At 32.4% G+C, this 27,513-nt stretch overlaps 1 protein-coding gene across 3 annotated transcripts in view; it reads right to left on the bottom strand.

Annotated features, from left to right (window-relative positions):
* Window positions 1-27,513, bottom strand: part of LOC143067415 (beta-arrestin-1-like) — an 87,504-nt gene that overhangs the window by 22,306 nt on the left and 37,685 nt on the right. For all 3 annotated transcript variants that reach the window (XM_076240671.1, XM_076240673.1, XM_076240672.1), the window contains exons 2-5: window positions 25,594-25,624; window positions 21,670-21,730; window positions 13,349-13,590; window positions 4,339-4,398 (exon numbers count right to left, since the gene is read on the bottom strand). In XM_076240671.1, the coding sequence (XP_076096786.1) occupies window positions 4,339-4,398; window positions 13,349-13,590; window positions 21,670-21,730; window positions 25,594-25,624 (394 nt within the window). The remainder of the gene's footprint in view (window positions 1-4,338; window positions 4,399-13,348; window positions 13,591-21,669; window positions 21,731-25,593; window positions 25,625-27,513) is intronic.

Genomic DNA, 27,513 nt, shown 5'->3' with positions numbered 1-27,513 from the left:
AGTAATAAATCCTTTCCATTCATTTAAAAATGTTGTTCATCTGTTTAATGATGGGGACAGTTTTTTCAATGCAACCATTTGATGCATACTAAATTTTTAAAACCTGTAGTGATGTCTCAATATTTTCCTGTTTTTTTTTTGTAATGGAATAAACTGTTGACACAGAGATATGCCTTGCGTGTTATTTTATTTTAATAGTGTAATGCTGCATACATTGTATATGATGAAACTTTTACAGTAAACTAAGCAAAACTTTCAAAGTCAATGAACCATGTCTGAAGGTGCATGCATGCAGGGCTAAATAATCTCCATGAACATGAGGTATGTGATACTGCTTATCCGAAGGGATAACATAAACCAGTTATCTGTTCCAAGTGGTTCCCCATGTATTGACCTAATCAGATAATTAACATGTAAACTAGGCAAAAATAAAAATTCAAAGCCAAAGAACCATGACTGAAAAGACAGGCCCTTTAAATCTTGAAAATTAAGAGATTTAAGGTAGAAAGGTTATGGAATAAAATTCAGTTGTTTAAGTATTTCAGAAATTTTTGAGTGATTAGAAAATGATTTAACCGACATAAAGGATAGACAGTTAAACAAATATATTCAAGGGTATACCACCAATTCCAGGAATGATAAAATAATGACAAATATAACTATAGGAAATTGGATTTACACTCCTTCCCTTTGGTACCTGTTGTTTTTTAAAATATATTCCAGGACTACAACAATTAACTAAAATATAACTTGAGGTTACTCATTTTTGCACCTTTTTTGACAGTTTTTCACCTTTGTTTAATTATGAAACAGAAATTAGTGTTCATTGTAGATACAGTGTATATCCTTATAAGTTTTGTTGTTCCATAAATCTGATTTGAATCCCAAATGATTCATCTAAAATGGGTTTGACCTTACTCTAAGCAATCCAAGATTCTCTATTAAAGTACATAAATTGCATCCATGCTTAACCACACATCCATAAGATTTTTTTTTTATAATTTCTTCACACTTTTTAAACAATTTGATAAAAATTCATGCTTGTAATGCATTTCTTATCAAATGTAGGCCTTGAAATAATTTCTAATTTTCTAAAGTCAACTTTTTGCTGACGTTGCATGCAACATTTCCATAACATTACCAAGTTATTCATAATTTTCTATGCAAAATGTGTGCAAATTGGGTACTGGGTACAGTTTTGGTACTATTAGGTTGGCTTACACTTTATACAATTTGTATTACATAAAGAGAATTTTCTTGGCTAATTCAATCCATCTCAGTATAAAAGCAATCATCAAACTTTCTGATTATAACTGCAATAACCAGATAAACCTCCAAATTAAATTTCATATTTCATAAATTGCAGACCCAACATGCTATAATATTACTATGTTGACAGGAGATTAAATGGGAAAAAAATGTAAGAGAGATATGCTTGTCAAATATTACAAATGATGACTTTAATCCCCAGAGTAAATTGAGACAGTATTTTATTCTGAACAAATGTAAACACAATCTCATAAAACATTTATAAAATTCATTTAGGATGGCAAAAGTGTCAGAGCAGAAATACAGATAACCAACTACTGTATGATTTCCTAATGACACAATCATTAAAGTTCACACAGTGTGACAAATAGAATCATTTCTTATCATTTCCAGGGGAGGATGCAGGATTTTAGGTAAAGGGGGCACAAACTTATTTTTTTTTGCTGTGCAGATCAGTGGGGAAAAAAATTCTGAGGTAAAATTATCAAAATATGCTTTATTAGGCTGATGACAACCCATGCTTTGCAAATTCATGGGGGAGGGGGCATGCCCACAACCCACTCCCATGCCTCAATCTGGCCCTGATTTCTGCTATTTCAGAACACCATAATAGCCTTAACTTTAATGTTCTTTCATCATTGTGCTTAATATTTATCAAAATTATCAATGACCAGAACAACCTGTTACAACAAAGTTACAATAGACTTCTAAGTGCCAAAATCTATATCTTTAGTTCAATTTTTGACCAAAAAATTGAACACAAAATTCAGCATCTCCAGTATATAAATAAGGAGATGTGGTATGTCAGATTGCCAATGAGACAACTATCCCACCAAATTTCAAATGAAGTAGATGTAGAGCAATAATATTTTTTTTATAAAAACTCATGAAACATAGAAGATTGTAGATGATAGAGTCTTGTCAAAATACATATGGTGATAATACTGTACAGTTTCAGTCTGATTAATTACTAGATTCTATCAAATAAACCTCAAATACTGGCAGGTAAAAAACTAAATTTATACAGAAAAGAGTTTTCAGTGAAAAATTTGTTTAATTATAGAATTTAAAGATGCTGTTTAGTCTAATTTTGTGTAGTTCAGGGTTTGGTGGGTATGCTATATCTTTTCAAATGGCTTTTAGTAATGTTTTTATTTTGCCTTCATGTAATCAAAAGATTATTTATTTAATTAATGGTCACCATTATCTGTATTCTATTTTTTATGCTTTTCGTTTTGACATTTGTACCTATGACCAGTTCTTTTAAGGGAAATGACAACTAAAGTGATAGCAACAATTTTGTCAAAGTAAAACTTCAGACTAGTTTATTATTATTTTGATTACATTTTGAAATTTTTACTTCAAACTTATGACAGTATTTGTTATTAGGTATATTTTTAAACACAAAAGACATAAGAAGTCCTAAAGAGTTAACAGTAAATAATAAAGCTTAAAACTACATAACTCAAGATTACTGAAGGTTATGGATCTCAATCATTCTAAAAAGACTTTTCTCAACAATATTATTCCTAAATAAAACTCTGACAAGAACAGTTTCTGGCTTGAAAATATAGTTAGTGTTTATTGATCCTAGCATTTCTGAAGAATGTAATCATGGAGCCCAAAACTAGTAATACACAAATCATCACAGAACTAGGAATTCTCATTTTCAGTGAAAATACCTTATGAATGACATGCAAAAATCAAACAAGCTTATACTGTGTATCATAAAAAATCATTATGAAATCATGGAATCTCATAGCTAAAGAAACAGTGTAGTTTCAAAGAATAAGAATAAAGATTACTTTAACACTGAAGCTAGTAATCAAATATGAAGCATCATATGTTAAGAGGGAGGTACTGAGAGAAAGTGTGACAGAAATGTCTGTTGTTCATATCCAAATTTACAGCATTACGGTGTAGCTACATTGATGGGTAACCTTAAAAGAGGGACGAAAGATACCAAAGGGACAGTCAAACTCATAAATCTAAAACAAACTGACAACGCCATGGCTAAAAATGAAAAAGACAAACAAACAACAGTACACACGACACAACATAGAAAACTAAAGAATAAACAACACGAACCCCACCAAAAAACTAGGGGTGATCTCAGGTGCTCCGGAAGGGTAAGCAGATCCTGCTCCACATGCGGCACCCGTCGTGTTGTTTATGTGATAACAAATCCGGTAAATTGTCTAATTCGGTAGGTCACATTCATGAAAGGGAAGGGGATTGTAGTTACGACGTAAGGAACATATCCGATATCATTTGTGAAACGGCTATTCCATAACGGTCAACCAACTCATGATGGCGTCCGTAAAATTAACGAAGGGATGATTTCAACTTCACCATTTGGAACTCTTGGTTTAATAACTTCCTTGTGAGCAGCAACCCTCTATCAAGAAAATCATGATAGGAAATGCAAGCACGGAAATATCGTATCAATTGGGAGATACATACCCCGTATGCAGGTGCTGCTGGAATGTTGCTACTTAGAAATGGAAAGTTCACAATTGGAAAGCTGAAATCATCTCTTTTGTCGTAAAGTTTTGTTTTCAACCGACCCTCATTGTCAATTTTTAGATGCAAGTCAAGATATGAGGCCGACTTAACTGTATCTGTAGTATCCTTTATCTCTAGCTCGATTGGATAGATGCGTTCCACATAGTCACCAAATTTTGAATTATTTAGTGAAAGAACATCATCTATATAGCGAAAAGTAGAGTTAAAGGATATTGCTAACTTCTTATCTTTCTTCCTAAGAAGTTCCTGCATGAAGTCAGCCTCATAATAATAAAGAAACAAGTCTGCAAGTAGAGGGGCACAGTTTGTTCCCATTGGAATGCTGACAGTCTGTTGAAAAACACGTCCTCCGAATGTAACAAATATGTTGTCAATCAAGAAATCAATCAGTTTCAGAGAATTTTTTGTTCGAATCAGAGTGATCCTTTACAAAGTAGGATTTATCCCTCCCTAAGACAAGATACTTGTATCTTAACACTACTTCTTAATACTCAAAGTTTTGAATTCACATAACACTATGATTTAAGTATATGAAGTACAAACCTTCCCTGTATCTCCTGGTGCTGGTTGTAATGTAACTGAAGCTGGAGCATTGGGTGGCAACTGAAACAACAGAAAATCATTATTCACAAAAGACAAAATGTTCAGTTTTTCACACATTCATCGTTTTTTGTTTGTTTAATTTAACTTCAATAATCTGTCACAAATATTGAGAGATGAGATGGAGGAAAAAACACATGTCTACAGTGGTTGCTGTCTGTCATCTTAAAATAAGAAGATTTGGTGTATTTACCAATGAGACAACTCTCAACCAGAAACAAAACGACATAGAAGTTAACAGCTATATGTCATTATACTTGTTTTTTGCTTTGTGTTTGGTCATAAATCAGGCTGTGTTTTTTTGTTTGAATTGTTTCTCATTTTGTTTACCTAGGGCCTTTAAAGCTGACTGTACAGTGTGTTGCTCATTATCGAAGGATTTACAGGTGGTAAAAACTTTAAAAGTTCCACAATGGAAGATAGCTATAGTCCATATGGCTTGATGAGCCAGGAGATCTTAAACAAGTTCTATTGAGCAATCAAAATACATTAAACAAGAATGTGTCCCCAGTACACGGATGCCCCATCCGCACTATCATTTTCTATGTTCAGTGGACCATGAAAATGGGGTTAAATCTCTAATTTGGAATTAAAATTAGAAAGATCATATCATACAGAACATATATACTAAGTTTCAAGTTGATTAGACTTCAACTTCATCAAAAACTACCTCGACCAAAAACTTTAACCTGAAGCGGGACAGACGGACGGACGGACGCACAGACCAGAAAACATAATGCCCCTAAATGGGGCATAAAAAAATATTGCCATGTCTGTTAGTCTAATGGCCAAATACTACTATTGGTGAAGCAGACTTATATCAGCAAAGAAATGCATACTTAAAAAAATATCAAACAATACATTTATACAATTTTTAAGGTCAGACATAAACCTGATGTTCAAATTACAATTATTGTGTTCATCTTAAATTTTATCCCGATGTTGATATGTGAGTTTGGGTTTGGCTACAGGTTATTATCCTGTATTTTTCAACTCTTCTTATTAAATGAACTGTTATCAGTGTCTATATTATTGACCAGCAATAGAAAAATATTCATGATTATTTCACAAACTGAATGACAAAATATATGTTAGTACTTTTTTTTTTTGAAAACATATAAATGTGAGTATTTTTTATGCATTTATTAAACATTAACATAAAGAACTTGTTAAAAAATTCCCATTAAAAAAATTTCAATGTGTTAAAAAATTCCCATGAATAAAATATAATGTGTACAAAGAAATTTGAGTATATAATGAGTCTTTTCCTGATCAATATGCAGTAAACAAGTAAACTTTCGCCCACTCACACAATTATTAACTTATCTCTTATAACCTATTGCGTAAAACAACTTGATCATGTAAGCATAGTTGTTCGTAAATCATTATTACATTTGTATGCAAATGAAGCTAATGTATCGGATACTATTTCAAGATCAATCTTAAAATACTCTTTTGTTATAGTTTATTTTTCAATTTAAAAAATATATATATTTATTGAAAGGAAGTTGTGTCATCATTTTGACAATAAGAAAGTGTTTCGGTGTATTGCATTATCTACAGTTATGATTTATGTTGACATGGCTACCAGAAACAGCTAGACACAGGAAATTACTTTTACCAATTTGCAAGTCAGAAACTGGTCTTATTACATTTTTTGCATTATATAAATAAACATAAGTTATTTTTATTACAGATTTCTAGAAATAAATTTATAGACTGTCTACAGATTCAGTTCATTAAATGCTTTAATATGGTTTTACCTATTACAATATCTAGGTCTTAAATTCAGCTAGGACTTGTCATGTCATATAATTACAATTACTCGAAGCATGTTTGTGTTAATGAAGATTAGCTTTCAAATATTTAAGGAATCTAGACACATATCAAAAAAATGTGGACCAAAAATTGATTATATAAACTTTACTGCAACTTTACTTTTTCTAATGTTAACACCATGTTGAACTAATAACTGCATAATAACCTCTTTCACTTTTTTGCCTTTAATCAGCTTTTAAAAATTTGCAAGAAAAACAAGAATGTGTCCAAAGTACACGGATGCCCCACTCGCACTATCCTTTTCCATGTTCCATGGACCGTGAAATTGGGTAATTATCTAATTTGGCATTAAAATTAGAAAGATCATATCATAAGCAACAAGTGTACTAAGTTTCAAGTTAATTGGACTTCAGCTTCATCAAAAACTACCTTGACCAAAAACTTTAACCTGAAACTCCCACTTTCATTTTTATGTTCAGTGGACCGTGAAATTGGGGTCAAAAGTATAATTTGGCTTAAAAATTAGAAAGATCATCTCATAAGCAACAAGTGTACTAAGTTTCAAGTTGATTGGACTTTAGCTTCATCAAAAACTACCTTGACCAAAAACTTTAACCTGGACGGACGAACGGAACCACAGACGGACGGACGGACTATCGTAGGTAGGGCATAAAAAGATAGGAGAATAGGTATCCATAATTCCATATGACACCATTTCCCCTTACAGTATTTAATTTGATAAGAATGAGGCACTATACCTATGGGGTACTGTAATTAGTTTGAATCAAATGGAGACCAAAGCCTATAACTACTATATTTAGTTATGCTTTAATACAGAAGGAAGCCTGTAACACCCTCCATCAAATAGGACAACAACCAAGCTTCCTTATATTAAATGGAATCTCATTGGCACTCATACCACATCTTCTTACAGTTATCACTATTGTCAGCAGAATATACAGAAAATCGAATCCTGATGGACAGCAATAGTGATAATTAATTAAAAGTTGCTGGACCATGCACTAGAAAGCATTTAAATGGTCGTCAATCTGATATGCATGCCCCATTTTGTGGGGAAAATTTGTTGTTTGGATAGGAAATCACTGAAGCATGACTGGAGTGGGTCCCCTCTTAGGCAGTCAGTGGATCCCCTTATAAAAATTTCTGGATCTGCCACTGATATGTTTTGATAGTAATGCAACTTATTCGAAAATCAAACTGACATAAGCAAAAAAATTAACAATTTTTTCCCCTGTCGCTGGAAAATGCAATGCCTATCGCATGCAAGACAAAAATAAAGCTGATGAGAGAATTTGACAAAAATAGGATCACAGACTCAATGTGTAATGTGTCTTTAGGTATTCTTTAAGAAGATAAATCTATCTTTATAGAGAATGACAAAGAATTTGATATACCAACCAAATATATCTTCTACAGTCATTATCCTGTATCTTAAAGATATACTACCTCATGTTACAATATATAATTTATTTTTGAAGTCATACTGTGAAAATAGAACCATAATTAGAATCAGTTCTACGTCAAAGATTTTTTTCGGATTATCTCTAAACATATCATTTCCACAGTTTATATTAATCAATCTAATTTATGTATCGATAAAATAATCTATGCACACACAATTCAGTCACTTGGTACATTAATCAAAATTGAAGACTTTTTAAACAATTTTTTTCATAAAAGTAAGGGAAAGTCCTTTTATAATCGGTGATAAATCACATTTTTTTCTCACAAATAAAGTCAAATTAGAGGGAGGGCAGCAGACAAGAAATTTCATAAAGAATCCAAGAAAAACTATGAAAATAATTAATACAAAGAATACAGTAGGATTTCAGTGTAAACAACAAAATTTCCGGCATAGCCTTCATGAAATACGCTTGTAAGCAAACAAAACCCCAAAATACATACTACTGTGGATTCATCATTATTCGCTGGATATCTATTTTCATGGGTTTCGTGGGTACAGGTGAACCACGAAATAAAATTTTCACAGAAATACATATTTTTAATAGGCTTTGTATACAGATATTGTCAAAACCACAAAATCAAATATCCACGAATATGCAAGTTTTCAGCAATCCACGAAAATTGATACCAACAAATTCAAAAGGGTGTAATTACAACAGTAAAACCTAATACAATCAGATTGAGCTGTTTATAGCATAGTTTCTACCCCCTGTCAACTGATCCTACTTTAATACAAAGGTATCAGTTTATTATTAATAATATTATCAGGTATTATTGATAAGTATTGTAATTCAGGTAATGGAAGATTGTATGCCTGCTTTGTTGATTTTCAAAAAGCATATGATACTTTTATTCACACTGGTATTAAACTGAAACTCTTGGAAATCTGTGTTGGATCTCTATTCTAGATCTATAACATCATAAAGAATATGTATGCAATGAGCAAATCATGTATCAACATAAATAATAACTTAACAGAAAGTTATGGTGTCAAGCATGGTGTTAAACAAGGGGATAACCTTTGCCCTAATCTTTTCATATTTTTATTAATGATTTACTTAAATACCTACAGACTATAAATGATACTATAAACTTGAACATTGTTCATTGTTTAATGTATGCAGACGACATTATTTTACTATCAAGTTCTCCGGAAGGACTTCAAAAGAAACTTGATTTACTTGATCAATATTGTAATGATTGTTGTCTTACTGTTAATACCAAAAAAACAAAAGTTTAATATTCAACAAGGCAGGCAAATATATCCATCATATATTTAAAATTAAAAATGTGTTGCTTGAATGTGTAAATTGATACAAATATCTTGGTATTCACTTTTGTGCATCAGGATCATTTTCCTTTGCGCAAGAAGAACTGTATAAAAAAGCCTTAAATGCATACTTCAAATTATCAAAAGATTTATTGTTACTGAATCCTTCTGTTAAAACTAGTATGCATGTTTTCGATCATACAATTAAACCAATTCTATTATATGGTTGTGAGGTGTGGGGAATGTTTAATCCATTCACATCTAAATTTAGGAATGGCTTGTTAACCTTTCATCAAATTTATGATAAATGTCAAGCAGAAAAACTGCATTTAAAATTCTGTAAATATATTCTTGGTTCACTCAAAGGCAACAAATATAGCTGTTTTATCTGAATTGGGCAGACTTCCTTTATATTTCAATATTGTAAAAGCTATGGTTAAATACTATAACAGGTTAATAACAAATCAGTGTATATCTCCACTGCTAGATAGTGCTTTTCATGAATCAATATCTTTATCTGATGCAAAAAAACCTTCATGGTACGGTTAAGTCTCAATGTGATATTAAAAATTATTAAGTCTGCTAACTCAATAAACAACCAAAACATACTAAATGTAAATAGTAAGTTTATAAAAAATTGGTAGTAAACTATGCTCTTATGTACTTTATAAAAATAATTTTGTCTGTGAAAAATATTTATCTGTAATCCACAATGTTGATATTAGAAAAAATCTGACAAGGCTGTGTGTTACAGCACACTCCCTAAAGATTGAAAAGGGAAGGTATCAGGGTATTCCTCGACACGACACGATAGAACTTGTCCCAGATGCTCAAGTTCTGAAGTTGAAGATGAGTTACATTTTCTTCTTAATTGTACCTCATTAAATAATGATAGAAGTAAATTAATACTTTGTGCTAGGAAATATTGTGCTAATTTTGATATGTTGACAGTAAAAGACCAGTTTATTTGGTTAATGAGTAATGAGAACAAGGATATGAAATGTGTGATTTTATAAAACAAAATGAAAAATACTCATGATTCATACCATTGTGTTTTTTGTGTATTCTCTTTTTTCTCTGAGAGCATTGGGACAAGTTGTACTAGAGGCTGCATCAAGATCCAAATATTTTTACACAGAAATTTTACACAATATATTACTATGTCCTTTAAGCACCTGCCCTTGGTGGCTCCTGCATTTGGATTACAACATATTAATCTTATGTATGTGCTTCAGCCACAAGGAGGACTATAATATAGTAATTCTTTTTTAAGTATTAGTTTATGCTTGTGTTGTAAAATGTTTAATTTTTCAGATTTCTGTGAAGAGGCTTGAGTGTCCTTTAAGCATCTGCCCATGGTGACTCCTGCATATGAACAACAGTACTATTTGCTCCTATGCATCAGCCACGAGGAAGGACTTAACTCAAAGTTTTTTTTTGTTTTTTTTTTCTATAAGGATATGATGTTCTTATTCAATATTTAAGCTGCTATATTTAACTGTATTATGGATTTTATTTTGTATGTATTTTTTTTTCTGTTTTCTATTTGTATTAATAGTTTTTGAAGGCCTCATGGAAGATTAACATGTAATTGTCAAATGTGTTACCTTCGTAAAATAAAGAATTTCATTCATTCATTCATTCATGCTGCTTCTGGTGCATAGTCAATAATCACTAAACATACAGGATTTGATATGTGACTACATGTATTATTAACTCAATTTATATTTCATGTTTTTTTGTCAAATGTATTTCTATTTTTATTTTTGTTTATTGTCTATTGCAATTGCGTGATAAAAAAAATAATGTACTGATTATGCCTGTAATGGGTCCACTATTGTAAATAAAATATATCTTATCAGAGGTACCCTAAATCTGTTCCTTATTACACTACCTATTCTTGATGTCTACTTTGTTAACACACCTATATTAATGCCAAGATAATAACCTTACTGGTGTTATATAGAACTGTCTACATTAAAGAGTCAATAACACCTGTAGGAAATATAGCTGTGATGCAGTACAACCAGCTCCTATGAACATAATGTTTTTTAGCAAGCCAAATCAATATATAGTCGTGTATACACAGGAAAGAAGAGGACAAAAATTGATTGTATACCTAAGCTGTCACTGGTTCAAAACAATTTGGTCACATTAAATACGAAATGCCTTAATATCATGTGACCAATTCTGTACACTGATTGGATTTGTCTATTTTTAAATTAAATACAGACTTCTCTCTATTGTAAATGTCTTCACAGAAAATTGATTACCCATAAACTACAGCAGAAGATATTTTGTAGTGAAATGTATTTATATGAGTTGGGTTTGCCAATAGTAAATCTGTCATTATGTCTACTGAATAGTTAGATAGCTATATAAGGCATCAATGCTAAAAAGAAAACATCCTTATCTTAATCTCTAATATGCATTTGAAACTTTTAGAAATGGTATATTGTGCTTGCGATCATTTCAATGTACTCTTAGTTAAGATTGCTATTATAATTGCCTTTAGTTTAAATTACACCCAATATAACCCTGAGGCAAAGAAATTGGACCTCAATCTCAGACTGAGAGGATATGATGGTGACCCCAACAAGTTATGTTGGACATATCAAATATGCAACACTTTGTTTAGACTGGACATACAGGATTGACCTCAGGATAAAATTTGAATACCACAGCCCAGCCATGTCATAACTATTTCTTAAATAATTTAATTAGAATATGATAATTTCATTCATCAAGTAATAATAATGAGAAATATGTAAGTAAGTATAAGATTTACTCTATATAATACACAAGTTTTTCCTTTAATTTAATCAGATTACGTTTTGTCAGAATCAAACATGTTGTGGCAATTCAATAGATGAAATAGACTATTGCTACCATCTTAATGTAACACTGCACATAAATGAATTAAAAGACAATTTGATTTCCAATGTTTGAGAAGAAATGAAGTTAATCACAGTTTATTGTGTTAACTTGAGCAGTAATTGACAAATGAACCAGTAAATGTCTCCAATTATTCACATACAAATATCATTCACTTTTATTTCAAAATACAGCTATGTTGAACTAAAAACAATTCCTTAAAGATTAATTATTATTAACATCTGAAATTCTTTTACAGTTATTCTTATATTTGCTGATTAAAAAGTTTTAAACCGGCTCAACATGAGTTTTATGTACATGCATACATGCATATAAAGATATTGAACAAATTATCATGGCCTTACAAGTATCAGAGTAAAGGAAAGCTAGGATTTATGTAGGTTGATGTTTATAGCCACATTCAACCAGATGCTCCACAGGGCACAGCTTTATACGATAGCAGAGGTTGAACCCTGAACAGTTGGGGTAAGTATAAACACAACATTTAAGCTTGATACAGCTCTGAATTTGGATTGTGATAAAGTAGTTGACACAACATAGGTTTCTGACACAGAATGAATGTGGTCTAAGAACTTAAACTCAAAAACTTAAAAAATTTGAATTGGACTATTACCTATTATGGTCCAATATCCAAAATCTAAATACATGGTTAGATTCAGCGTATCAAATAACCCCAAGAATTCAATTTTTGATGAAATCAAATAAAGTTCAATTTTGGACCCTTTAGACCTCAATGTGGACCAATTTGATAACCGGACCCAAATATAAAAAATCTAAATACATGGTTAGATTCAGCATATCAAAGAACCCCAAGAATTCAATTTTTGTTAAAATCAACCTAAGTTTAATTTTGGACCCTTTGGACCTTATTGTAGACCAATTTGAAAACAGGACCAAAAATTAAGAATCTGAAGTTAAAGTGTGAAAACCAAATGTTTTCGGATGACACCAACGTGATACCAATATACGACCAAAAAATGTTCAATTTTTGCGGTCGTATAAAATGGTCAAAATTGAAAGGGAGTTAAATTTAATATGAATATTTCTTTAATATATTGGCAAAAGAAGTATTTGAAGTCAGCAAACATCTTAAAACCTTGCCACATTCTGTATGTCCCAAGTCGGGAGCCTATACTGTAGAGGTTGTTAGTTGTTGTCTTTTCTATCTGTTTTTGTTTATTGTTTTGTACACAAGTAAGAGAGTTAAGTTATCTTGTTTGAATTGTTTTACATTTGTCAATCAGGGCCTTCAATAGCTAATTGAGGGGGCATGAGTTTTATTCATTTCTGAAGGCCATTCGGCAAGCTTTAGTTGTAAACTGCTATGTCATTTGGTTTCTGGTGGAGAGTTGTCTCATTGATAATCAAACCACATCTTCTTAGTTTTATTTTTTATAACAATACATCTATCACTATTCACTAAAATCCAAAAATATGAAATATAATGAGCCAAATATGTATAAGACTCATACCAAATCTTCATTCATATTCCAAATTAAAAGAAAATAATAACTGTAAAATTACCTCAAAGAAGAAAGGATAAGCATTTGGACCTAGTTTCTTGATTAATCTTTCCTGAAGTCTTGTTAGTGGTCTTTGTTGGTCTTTAATAGGTGGATAAACTTGCATGGAGGCCAGAAAAAGGTCCTTTCTAAATGTAAGTCCCAAGACATCAAGGTCCTCCCTGCCATAACGGAAAGCTGCCAATACATGTGCAAAAACTTTTCTTTCTTTCAAATAGTCTGGATCAACCAGGACTACACCATCTGAAATAACATCAATTATACATTTAAATTTAAGACATTTTATAATTAAAACTTAAATGCCTGATTTGACAGTAGATCTTTTCTTACAAAGTAAAGATAGATAACTGCCCAATGGGACAAATTAGGGTAGACATTAGATCGATTTAAAACATCAACAATCATATAATTTTACATATATATGTCAAACCTAATAACAGTACCAAAATCATAATGGAATTCAGGATATATAAATAATGAGTATATCTTTTTTCATTATAAAAGGTTTGAGAGCTACTGAGTGTTGTTGTGTTCTGGATACAAAAGGTTTTAGAGCTACTGAGTGTTGTTGTGTTCTGGATACAAAAGGTTTGAGAGCTACTGAGTATTGTTGTGTTCTGGATACAAAAGGTTTGAGAGCTTCTGAGTATTGTTGTGATCTGGATACAAAAGGTTTTAGAGCTACTGAGTGTTGTTGTGATCTGGATACAAAAGGTTTTAGAGCTACTGAGTGTTGTTGTGTTCTGGATACAAAAGGTTTGAGAGCTACTGAGTATTGTTGTGTTCTGGATACAAAAGGTTTGAGAGCTTCTGAGTATTGTTGTGTTCCGGATACAAAAGGTTTAAGAGCTTCTGAGTATTGTTGTGTTCTGGATACAAAAGGTTTGAGAGCTACTGAGTATTGTTGTGTTCTGGATACAAAAGGTTTGAGAGCTTCTGAGTATTGTTGTGATCTGGATACAAAAGGTTTTAGAGCTACTGAGTGTTGTTGTGATCTGGATACAAAAGGTTTTAGAGCTACTGAGTGTTGTTGTGTTCTGGATACAAAAGGTTTGAGAGCTACTGAGTATTGTTGTGTTCTGGATACAAAAGGTTTGAGAGCTACTGAGTATTGTTGTGTTCTGGATACAAAAGGTTTGAGAGCTTCTGAGTATTGTTGTGTTCTGGATACAAAAGGTTTGAGAGGTACTGAGTATTGTTGTGTTCTGGATACAAAAGGTTTGAGAGCTACTGAGTATTGTTGTGTTCTGGATACAAAAGGTTTGAGAGCTTCTGAGTATTGTTGTGTTCTGGATACAAAAGGTTTGAGAGGTACTGAGTATTGTTGTGTTCTGGATACAAAAGGTTTGAGAGCTACTGAGTATTGTTGTGTTCTGGATACAAAAGGTTTGAGAGCTTCTGAGTATTGTTGTGTTCTGGATACAAAAGGTTTGAGAGGTACTGAGTATTGTTGTGTTCTGGATACAAAAGGTTTGAGAGCTACTGAGTATTGTTGTGTTCTGGATACAAAAGGCTTGAGAGGTACTGAGTATTGTTGTGTTCTGGATACAAAGGTTCGAGAGCTTCTGAGTATTGTTGTGTTCTGGATACAAAAGGTTTGAGAGCTACTGAGTATTGTTGTGTTCTGGATACAAAAGGTTTAAGAGCTTCTGAGTATTGTTGTGTTCTGGATACAAAAGGTTTTGGAACTACTGAGTGTTGTTGTGTTCTGGATACAAAAGGTTTGAGAGGTACTGAGTATTGTTGTGTTCTGGATACAAAAGGTTTGAGAGCTACTGAGTATTGTTGTGTTCTGGATACAAAAGCTTTTAGAGCTACTGAGTATTGTTGTGTTCTGGATACAAAAGGTTTGAGAGCTACTGAGTATTGTTGTGTTCTGGATACAAAAGGCTTGAGAGGTACTGAGTATTGTTGTGTTCTGGATACAAAAGGCTTGTGAGGTACTGAGTATTGTTGTGTTCTGGATACAAAAGGTTTGAGAGCTACTGAGTATTGTTGTGTTCTGGATACAAAAGGTTTAAGAGCTTCTGAGTATTGTTGTGTTCTGGATACAAAAGGTTTTGGAGCTACTGAGTGTTGTTGTGTTCTGGATACAAAAGGTTTGAGAGGTACTGAGTATTGTTGTGTTCTGGATACAAAAGGTTTGAGAGCTACTGAGTATTGTTGTGTTCTGGATACAAAAGGCTTGAGAGGTACTGAGTATTGTTGTGTTCTGGATACAAAGGTTCGAGAGCTTCTGAGTATTGTTGTGTTCTGGATACAAAAGGTTTGAGAGCTACTGAGTATTGTTGTGTTCTGGATACAAAAGGTTTAAGAGCTTCTGAGTATTGTTGTGTTCTGGATACAAAAGGTTTTGGAGCTACTGAGTGTTGTTGTGTTCTGGATACAAAAGGTTTGAGAGGTACTGAGTATTGTTGTGTTCTGGATACAAAAGGTTTGAGAGCTACTGAGTATTGTTGTGTTCTGGATACAAAAGCTTTTAGAGCTACTGAGTATTGTTGTGTTCTGGATACAAAAGGTTTGAGAGCTACTGAGTATTGCTGTGTTCTGGATACAAAAGGTTTGAAAGCTACTGAGTATTGTTGTGTTCTGGATACAAAAGGTTTGAGAGGTACTGAGTATTGTTGTGATCTGGATACAAAAGGTTTGAGAGGTACTGAGTATTGTTGTGTTCTGGATACAAAAGGCTTGAGAGCTACTGAGTATTGTTGTGTTCTGGATACAAAAGGTTTGAGAGCTACTGAGTATTGTTGTGTTCTGGATACAAAAGGTTTGAGAGCTACTGAGTATTGTTGTGTTCTGGATACAAAAGGTTTGAGAGCTACTGAGTATTGTTGTGTTCTGGATACAAAAGGTTTGAGAGGTACTGAGTATTGTTGTGTTCTGGATACAAAAGGTTTGAGAGCTTCTGAGTATTGTTGTGTTCTGGATACAAAAGGTGTGAGAGCTTCTGAGTATTGTTGTGGTCTGGATACAAAAGGTTTGAGAGGTTCTGAGTATTGTTGTGTTCTGGATACAAAAGGCTTGTGAGGTACTGAGTATTGTTGTGTTCTGGATACAAAAGGCTTGAGAGGTACTGAGTATTGTTGTGTTCTGGATACAAAAGGTTTGAGAGCTTCTGAGTATTGTTTTGTTCTGGATACAAAAGGTGTGAGAGCTTCTGAGTATTGTTGTGGTCTGGATACAAAAGGTTGGAGAGGTACTGAGTATTGTTGTGTTCTGGATACAAAAGGTTTGAGAGCTACTGAGTATTGTTGTGTTCTGGATACAAAAGGTTCGAGAGCTTCTGAGTATTGTTGTGTTCTGGATACAAAAGGTTTTAGAGCTACTGAGTGTTGTTGTGTTCTGGATACAAAAGGTTTGAGAGGTACTGAGTATTGTTGTGTTCTGGATACAAAAGGTTTGAGAGCTACTGAGTATTGTTGTGTTCTGGATACAAAAGCTTTTAGAGCTACTGAGAATTGTTGTGTTCTGGATACAAAAGGTTTGAGAGCTACTGAGTATTGCTATGTTCTGGATACAAAAGGTTTGAGAGCTACTGAGTATTGCTGTGTTCTGGATACAAAAGGTTTGAGAGCTACTGAGTATTGTTGTGTTCTGGATACAAAAGGTTTGAGAGGTACTGAGTATTGTTGTGTTCTGGATACAAAAGGTTTGAGAGCTTCTGAGTATTGTTGTGTTCTGGATACAAAAGGTGTGAGAGCTTCTGAGTATTGTTGTGGTCTGGATACAAAAGGTTTGAGAGGTTCTGAGTATTGTTGTGTTCTGGATACAAAAGGCTTGTGAGGTACTGAGTATTGTTGTGTTCTGGATACAAAAGGCTTGAGAGGTACTGAGTATTGTTGTGTTCTGGATACAAAAGGTTTGAGAGCTTCTGAGTATTGTTGTGTTCTGGATACAAAAGGTGTGAGAGCTTCTGAGTATTGTTGTGGTCTGGATACAAAAGGTTGGAGAGGTACTGAGTATTGTTGTGTTCTGGATACAAAAGGTTTCGAGAGCTACTGAGTATTGTTGTGTTCTGGATACAAAAGGTTTGAGAGGTACTGAATATTGTTGTGTTCTGGATACAAAAGGTTTGAGAGCTACTGAGTATTGTTGTGTTCTGGATACAAAAGGTTTGAGAGGTACTGAGTATTGTTGTGTTCTGGATACAAAAGGTTTGAGAGGTTCTGAGTATTGTTGTGTTCTGGATACAAAAGGTTTGAGAGATACTGAGTATTGTTGTGTTCTGGATACAAAGGGTTTCAGAGCTACTGAGTATTGCTGTGTTCTGGATACAAAGGGTTTGAGAGCTACTGAGTATTGTTGTGTTCTGGATACAAAAGGCTTGTGAGGTACTGAGTATTGTTGTGTTCTGGATACAAAAGGTTTGAGAGCTTCTGAGTATTGTTGTGTTCTGGATACAAAAGGTTTGAGAGCTACTGAGTATTGTTGTGTTCTGGATACAAAAGGTTTGAGAGCGACTGAGTATTGTTGTGTTCTGGATACAAAAGGCTTGAGAGCTACTGAGTATTGTTGTGTTCTGGATACAAAAGGCTTGAGAGGTACTGAGTATTGTTGTGTTCTGGATACAAAAGGTTCGAGAGCTACTGAGTATTGTTGTGTTCTGGATACAAAAGGTTCGAGAGGTACTGAGTATTGTTGTGTTCTGGATACAAAAGGTTCGAGAGGTACTGAGTATTGTTGTGTTCTGGATACAAAAGGTTTGAGAGCTACTGAGTATTGTTGTGTTCTGGATACAAAAGGTTTGAGAGGTACTGAGTATTGCTGTGTTCTGGATACAAAAGGTTTGAGAGCTACTGAGTATTGTTGTGTTCTGGATACAAAAGGTTCGAGAGCTTCTGAGTATTGTTGTGTTCTGGATACAAAAGGTTTGAGATCTACTGAGTATTGTTGTGTTCTGGATACAAAAGGCTTGAGAGCTACTGAGTATTGTTGTGTTCTGGATACAAAAGGTTTGAGAGCTACTGAGTATTGTTGTGTTCTGGATACAAAAGGCTTGAGAGCTACTGAGTATTGTTGTGTTCTGGATACAAAAGGCTTGAGAGCTTCTGAGTATTGTTGTGTTCTGGATACAAAAGGTTTGAGAGGTACTGAGTATTGTTGTGTTCTGGATACAAAAGGTGTGAGAGCTTCTGAGTATTGTTGTGTTCTGGATACAAAGGGTTTGAGAGCTTCTGAGTATTGTTGTGTTCTGGGTACAAAAGGTTTGAGAGCTACTGAGTATTGTTGTGTTCTGGATACAAAAGGCTTGAGAGGTACTGAGTATTGTTGTGTTCTGGATACAAAAGGTTTGAGAGCTTCTGAGTATTGTTGTGTTCTGGATACAAAAGTTGTGAGAGCTTCTGAGTATTGTTGTGTTCTGGATACAAAAGGTTTGAGAGCTACTAAGTATTGTTGTGTTTTGGATACAAAAGGTGTGAGAGCTTCTGAGTATTGTTGTGTTCTGGATACAAAAGGTTTGAGAGCTACTAAGTATTGTTGTGTTTTGGATACAAAAGGTTTGAGAGGTACACTTTAGAGTTACTGTTAGTTATTGTTTTGTCATTACAGAATGTTTGAGAGCTTAAATGAGTATAGTTGTTTTGTCAAAACAGAATGCTTTAAGAGCTACTGCCTGTTTTTGTTTTGTCATTACAGAAGGTTTTTAATGAGTATGATGTTTTGTCATATGAGAAAGCCTTATGTTCTATACTCATTGTGTTTTTGTTGCTATATATGTTCTTTACTCATTGGGTTTTTTTTTTGGTATAAGTTATCCTCGATTTTTTGTCACCCGTTTTGTGTTTGCACATACAAATGGATAACGGAATCATTAAAATATATTTTTGTACATTTAAATACTATTTTTCATCTTTATCATAAATAGCTATGGTTTTTATGTTTATATTGAACGATAATTGTTTAAGTTGTGTAATTTCTTATGCATACATAATACTTGTAATGGTGATAATTTTGATGGAGGATAATTGAAGGATAATTGAAGGTCGTTTGCACTTATATTCTGTTATGATTTGAACACTTAGGACTTTGCACTGTGATTTGAATAAAGCAATTAGTTTGTTTATATTATTGTTTATCTTATTGCATAATTTTTTTATATCCTATATTTATATTGATCTGACAGAAACCATTCTGACAGTATTTATAAACAGAGTAATCCTACACAAAACATCTTACAAAAGAGGCTGATTTATTTCTGTTTCAACATAAAATACCATTCAATTTTAAAAAGAATGACATTTGTGTTTCAGTTTTATCAAAGCAACCTGAAAAGCAATGTTTCTACTGAGACCGTACTCCTAGATTTAACATCAGTCTTATAGTGCCAGAATTACCTAAGATTAGAAATGGTTTCATTATAACAGTCTCATTATTCTATATTGATATTTAGAACCAAAGCCCTGGGAAATTTTCTGTAAAGTTTCTTCAAACCAATCAACACTTTAAAGGATTCATTTCACCATGATTAACAGATATTAAACTTCACATTATAAAAGAATGTTAAATTCAGGCTTAAATTGATTTTTATTTTATTTTAAAAAGATTCTGTGTATATAGAGCAAACTTTATGTCATAAATGTATCTTGATCATTTAACCTAGATGTATGTGTCTTATTTAAAAGATTGCTAGAATTTTATAGTTTGAACACAATTTTATAATAGATATATGATCTACACACACTTTTACAAAGCCACGACATGAAGAATTAAAGAAAAAAAACAGAAAACAGAAAACATTCATCTTGGCTCAAATTTAAATTGGTGCATGAAACCTACTTTTACATTAAATTACTGAAAATTCAGAAATTTTTTTATGCATTTATTTATCATTGTGGTTTTGTCATTTTAGACTAAAATGCGATTTTGATTTTTGCGATAATGAGAAGAATCCTGTTTACTTTATATAACAAAAATTCAAAATGTGAGTTTAAATTATTGCCATTATAACCCTGTCACATTTTTCGCAATAATTTCTGAATTTACAGTATTTCAACCAAGATTCTCATAGTTTTCATTCACATCATTATTAACCAATTTTCAAGTCAGTTTTTCTATCATAACTTTATTAAGATCTGTTTTTTGATTAAAAAAAAAAACGGGGGGGGGGGGGATTATTTGGACTCACACACTCAACTTTAACAGTCACAATTCAAACAGAATGTTGACTTCAACAGTGCTTATTTGTTTTCAGTACGAAACCCCAGAACCCCCTGGCATAACGGTTATGATTTTGTTATGATGCAGCCTTTTATATCTTTTAATGCAGTATGGGTTTTGCTCAATGTAGAAGGCAGTACTGCAACCTATGGTGGTTTGTGTGTTCTGTTGTACTGTTCAATATTTTGGGTAATTCCTGAAATCTTTTTTCTGCATTGACAATTAACAAATGGATTACCATATTTACTGGATATATGTATTGATTATCATTATTCATTGTAGAATATATGTTATCTTCAATATGCGTGAAATATTTGTCACTTGACGTAACACAAAAAACAACTATCTAACAAACTGCACTTGCAAATTGACTTAATAAATACAAATTAATTTGTTTAGTCATATAAAACTAGAGGCTTTTAAGAGCCTGTGTCGCTCACCTTGGTCTATGTGCATATTAAACAATGGACACAGATAAATTCATGACAAAATTGTGTTTTGGTGATCATGATGTGTTTGTAGATCTTACTTTACTGGACATTCTTCTTGCTACAGTTATCTCTATCTATAATGAACTTGGCCCAGTAATTACAGTGGAAAATATATTCTACAAATTTACAAAAGTTTACAAAAATTTATGAAAATTGTTAAAAAATGACTATAAAGGGCAATAACTCCTTAAGGGGTAACTTGACAATGTTGGTCATGTTGACTTATTTGTAGATCTTACTTTGCTGAACATTATTGCTGTTTACAGTTTATCTCTATCTATTATAATATTCAAGATAATAACCAAAAACTGCAAAATTTCCTTAAAATTACTAATTCTGGGGCAGCAACCCAACAACAGGGTGTCTGTTTTGTCTGAAAATTTCAGGGCAGATAGATCTTGACCTGATAAACAATTTATCCCTGTCAGATTTGCTCTAAATACTTTGGTTTCAGAGATATAAGCCAAAATCTACATTTTACCCCTATGTTCTATTTTCAGACATGGCGGCCATTTTGGTTGGTTGGCAGGGTCACGCCACACATTTTTTAAACTATACCTTTTAGGCCAGGTGAGCTAAAAATTGAAGACTGATTTTTTTTTTTTATATTTCATGATGAATGCTTAATTCTGTGTAAGCAAAAAAAAATGTTCTTTTTATTCACACTAACCTATAGGATCTATGTGTGTTATGTGGTCTATAAAATCTCTTTTTCCCAGGTAGGCTGTAATCTGAAAGATAATGGAATCATATAAAAAAAATACATCACATTGATATTATCACATTTTTATGATGTGATAAATATAGAGAGTATTATATGGCGTTTTTAATATATTAACACCAGTATCAACCTAAGACACCAATGTAATCCCTAGAACTTAGCCAGGTGGATTATCGATATTGAAAAAGCCATATCATATACACTTTATTATATATCTATATAAGGTGTGAGTCTTTCCTCCTCTGTACACTTCATAAATGGCACAGCATTAGCACAGCCATGATTTTTAATATGTTTAAATAATGCATGACATTTTGTTCATTTTCTTTATATCCAAGTTTAGATGCAGTTAGGCATTTTGAAGCACATGTCTACACGTAATTTTTGCACAAATGTTTTTTTTATTATAAAAAAAATAATAACGTTATAATCTGTAGATGCACGTGAACTCATCAAAACATTTTAATTAACAAATGTCATTTCTACACTAGTCTATCATTCAAAGTGTTTGGAGTAATAGACAGAATTGTATATCATTATATTCCCCCTTATATCGTTTTTTTTTTAATTTATAGTTGTTGGCTTTAAACTAGCTTTACACTTGGTCTTCATCCAACCTACAATAAAACCCTTGCCACAGTTGGATGTCCCTTTGGCAGTGTAGAATGTATAAATATAAAGTCTAGTCCAGTCAGAATGGGGCTGTTTAATATGTCTACGCTGTAGAGAGAATGCCATACTCTCTACATGTTAAGAAACTTGCAACAACTCTTTCAATTTCAATATAAAGCGATCCGAATGACAAGATTCTACAAATGAGAATGCATGATCCTTATTGTTCAGTCACTGTATTGAAAAGACTTCATGTGAAATAACTTTGGCATACCAGCATACAACTGAACAAAGTCAAAATTGAAGTGTAAGATACTGGCACTCATAACAACCAATTATTCAAATTGATAATATTTTGTCATTTTTGTATTAAGGATGCTTAATAATTTCTTTTCCCTGGTAATGCCCTTCAGATATTACAGAAAATATCTATTGATTTCTCTATCTCATCAGAACACAGCAGATAAAATGTCAAATGCAATTAACATCTTCTGATCATATGCTGAACCATTAATACATAGGAATTACATGATAGAGTAAATTGTTTTAATTAGTAAATCATAAATGTTTTCATCTCTGAAGGTCAATATACTGCTCTAGTGTAAAACCTTTCACTTATAAACTCCAAATCAATTATACAGACAATTTTTTGCCATTCACCATGTTCACAGCATCCATACCAAATGCCATGAATGAGTTATACACTGTTCACACTTAGGGACTCTATTTGTTGACAACAAAAAACAAAGGGAGATAACTGTGTCCTCGTAGCAGATGTGCCTATTCTAACACAACTGCATACCAAATATCATTGACCTACCACTAGTGTTTTTCCTTAAACTGACCTAATAATAATCTTTAAAATGCAAACTAAGTAAGTAAAGATATATATGTAGGACTCTAAAAGTGCGATGGGGTCGCTAAAGTATGATGGCCACGCTAAAGTGCGATGCCTCTATCTGCTAAAGTCTGATGGTCCGCGAAGGTATAGACGTAAAAAACGTAGTTTGATTATGACGTTAACAGTCGTTCACACAAACCAAATATGTAACATGTCGGAAGATAAAATTGAGAATGTTGACATTACAGTTTACTTTGTGGTCGTCCCATTGAAAGTATTGTCGATTTTATTGAAAAGTAACTTCGGTTAAATAAATTAAAATTTAAAGCGTAAATTATAAATTGTCGACTAAAACATCAATTTATACATTGTTGGAAAATATAGCATGTTTTTTGTACTTGCTACAAAAAAAAAAAGAAAGCTCAACGAACTTCGCTTTTTTCTCGCAGGTTAATTAAAGCATTCTACAAATACATTTTACTTATTTCGACAATGACCCAATTTTGTAATTTGCAACTGACGACTGTAAGGGGAGGTGATTACATTTATATTTTTTTTTTAAACTGTGTGAACGGCAATCTATATGTATATTAATATCCAATACCTTCGAATTGTTAAAAATTTATTTACAGGAAATATATTATTTCGTGACATCTAAATTACATTTTTAGCAATTAGTATGTGGTCAGTCTTCTAAATTTAGAAACAATCACATAAGCCTACAGGTAAATCATAAATATCAAAAAGAAGATGTGGTATGATTGCCAATGAGACAACTCTCCACAAGAAAAAGTCTATCACTTGCTATGGTATACCTAAGCATCCCAAGTTTTGCAAAAAGACTTTTTTTTTTTAATATCTATGTATTATATTTTCCAGCCTCGAAGCTAACCACATTGTTCCATCGTACTTTAGCAAACAATCATCCATCATACTTTAGCGTGACCATCACACTTTAGTGTATACCATCGCACTTTAGCGTGACCATCACACTTTAGTGTATACCATCGCACTTTAGCGTGACCATCACACTTTAGTGTATACCATCGCTCTTTAGTGTGACCATCGCACTTTAGCGTGACCATCACACTTTAGCGTGACCATCGCACTTTAGAGTACCATCGCACTTTAGCGTGACCATCGCACTTTAGAGTCCTACATACATAAAGTTAATTTAAATCATGACATAAAGAGGCATGCTAAATAATCCTCATGATAGTGAGATATTCCAATGCTTTTAAACGGTGTACCAATTTTATGGACCTAATATAAGGGGTTTCCCTTAAACTGACCTAATTACAAATACAATGTATATTGTTGCTTTCTAACAGTATCAATGAGTCTTAAGTTTTTGACTTGGTAAAGAAGAGACAAAATTGGAATATTACAAAAACACTGTGGTTTTAGGTTGGCAATTATTTTTGTCAATACATGACTTTATTTGTCAACAAAAAATCTATCTTCCACTATAACTTTAACAAAATGGGGAATGTGTTCATGGGACATAGATCAGGGGCGGATCCAGCCATTTTAAAAAAGGGGGGTTCCCAACCCAGGACAATGGGGGTCCAACGATATGTCCCAGGGGATGGTTCGAACCCCCGGAACCCTCCAGCAGGATCCACCACTAACAGATGATGATGCCCTGGATTGCATATCATATAAAGTTATAAAGGGACAAAACTGAAGAACATTAATCAAAGTGCTTGTAAGCACTGAAGGGTAAAGATTGTTTTAAAATTTTCAGTGAACATTGCATTGTATAAAGCATGGGTTGTAGTTGATTGAACTATAATTATGGACAAAGGAAGATAACTCCAATTTTAAAATTAATTTTAACAAATACATCATTGATATTTTTAGAACAGATATTAGATTCATATTTTTCCATTTGTAAAGGAGCATAACTCATAATGGTTTAAGTGACACCACTTAAATTCAAACTTGATCTGTATTTTATGGTAATAAGCATTGTGTATAAGTTTAATAACATTTGGTTGAGGCAAACTAAAGTTAGAGAACGCAAACAACAAATTCAGCATTTTTTTCATTTGGAAAGGGCATCAGGGGTAAATGTGATGCCACCAAAATTCAAACTTGAATTGACACGTTTTGTGGTAATAAACATTTTGTATAAGTTTCATAACATTTGGTTGATGCAAACTAAAGTTAAAGAACGGAAACCATCTTTGGGATGTACGTACGTATAGACGGACAAGAGTAAAACTTAATGCCTCCTCCGCTATGGCCGGTGCATAAAAATGAAGTAATTGAAAAAAGACAGATATGGCAAATTACAAAAAGTCAATTAGGTATTACTGTTTTCTGTATCAAGTTTGTTAATTTCCAATCGCCAAATACTGCAACAATATCACTGGTTTTCTTCAGGTGTAATTTATTATATGTAAATCAATACTTACTTTTGCATTTGGACTGCTTTTCTTGAAAACTCTGAAAAAAAACAATTTATTTTATTTGAAGTTGATTGTCAGATACAAACACTCATGTCAGATACAAAAACCTATACTTGAAGTGTGAACCAATCAAGATTGTCACAAATTTGAGGAAACTTTAATATAACACTGGTCATATGGAAAAAGTCAAAAACAAGAGCAGCAAAGTTGTCATCCTTATACAAATACATCCATGGAAAAAATAAAGAAGAGTTTTTAGAACTTATAGTTCTGCTTAAAATCTATATATACATGTATGGGACCTACTAACCTGCAAATATCATGGATGTTGGTTGCAAAGATCAATAAATATTGCCTAGTTATTAGTAAGTCAAGTGCACGTCTTTTATTATGTCATAGGTGTAGAAGATGGCACATATATTATATAATAATACATTAAATACGTCTTTTATTATGTCACAGGTATAGAAGATGGCACATATATTATATAATAATACATTAAATACGTCTTTTATTATGTCACAGGTATAGAAGATGGCACATATATTATATAATAATACATTAAATACGTCTTTTATTATGTCACAGGTATAGAAGATGGCACATATATTATATAATAATACATTAAATACGTCTTTTATTATGTCACAGGTATAGAAGATGGCACATATATTATATAATAATACATTAAATACGTCTTTTATTATGTCACAGGTATAGAAGATGGCACATATATTATATAATAATACATTAAATACGTCTTTTATTATGTCACAGGTATAGAAGATAGCACATATATTATATAATAATACATTAAATACGTCTTTTATTATGTCACAGGTATAGAAGATGGCACATATATTATATAATAATACAATTTCTTTATTTTACAATAGTCTGCACTGAATTGACAGAAATATTTAACATTCTGTAAGTGTCAATTTTTTACATGTATCAAGTTTTAATCTAATCTATCCTCAGTATTTTCTACCACTATCTTACATTTCTCCTACCAACACCCACCACCAAACCTTGTGTTATTGTATAATAGTAAGTATCTTTCAACTGTATTTGTTTGAAACACATTTGTTAACATAAAATTACAATGGTTTGAAGACCATTCAAAATTAATGTTGAGTTCACACGTAATTCGAATTAGTTTAATTCGCATTCAAAACGTTTTACGTCGTAACGTCAATTCTAATTCAAATTGAAATGCGTGTCAAATTCACTTTACTGTCCAAACGACCTTAACTTTTAATTCGTATTAACCAAAACATATTTCTAATGTGAATTGAGATTAATTCGAAATAGTTAATTCCAATCAATTCGAATTAAAAAAGACGAGTGTGTGAACGCGATTAGCGAATTCGATTCAAATTCAATTCCAATTAAATGTCCCTGTGAACGAGGCATTATTATTTCAGTTTAATTCTTTTAATGCAAATTAAATCATTTTAATGCTTTTTATCAAATTGTTTTTTTCAGTATTAATGCAAATATATAAATCCCTTTAAAATAATATTTGATACTTTAGATGTACATTAACATCAAACTTGTTCTGGATCTGTAGGAAGACCATATAACTCTAAACAAGTTTACTGCAATTCACAATAAATCTCCCCATAAACCCATCCCACTGAATGAGGTCAAGATTTCAAATAATCAAACTTCCAAATTGCTGTATACTGTTCTTTCAAAAGTAGTATTTGTTTACATAAAAATATTAACATTATTTGTGTAACTACCAAAGCAGCTTGTGTTTTTAAAAGTCAAAAGACATGTTGCTTTTACAGTTCATCTTTTGATGAATCATTTTTTTTTTCCTTCTATTTTTTTTTTTTTTTTTTAAATAAAGAGCACATATCTTCATTCAACACTTCCACTGGGGTTAACATCATATGGGTTATTAATTTCAATTCCTGA

Source organism: Mytilus galloprovincialis, chromosome 3 (assembly GCF_965363235.1).
Source record: "Mytilus galloprovincialis chromosome 3, xbMytGall1.hap1.1, whole genome shotgun sequence".
Classification (NCBI taxonomy): domain Eukaryota; kingdom Metazoa; phylum Mollusca; class Bivalvia; order Mytilida; family Mytilidae; genus Mytilus; species Mytilus galloprovincialis.
The sequence above is the reverse complement of the archived record's forward strand: the minus strand, read 5'-3'. Positions and strand labels throughout refer to the sequence as shown.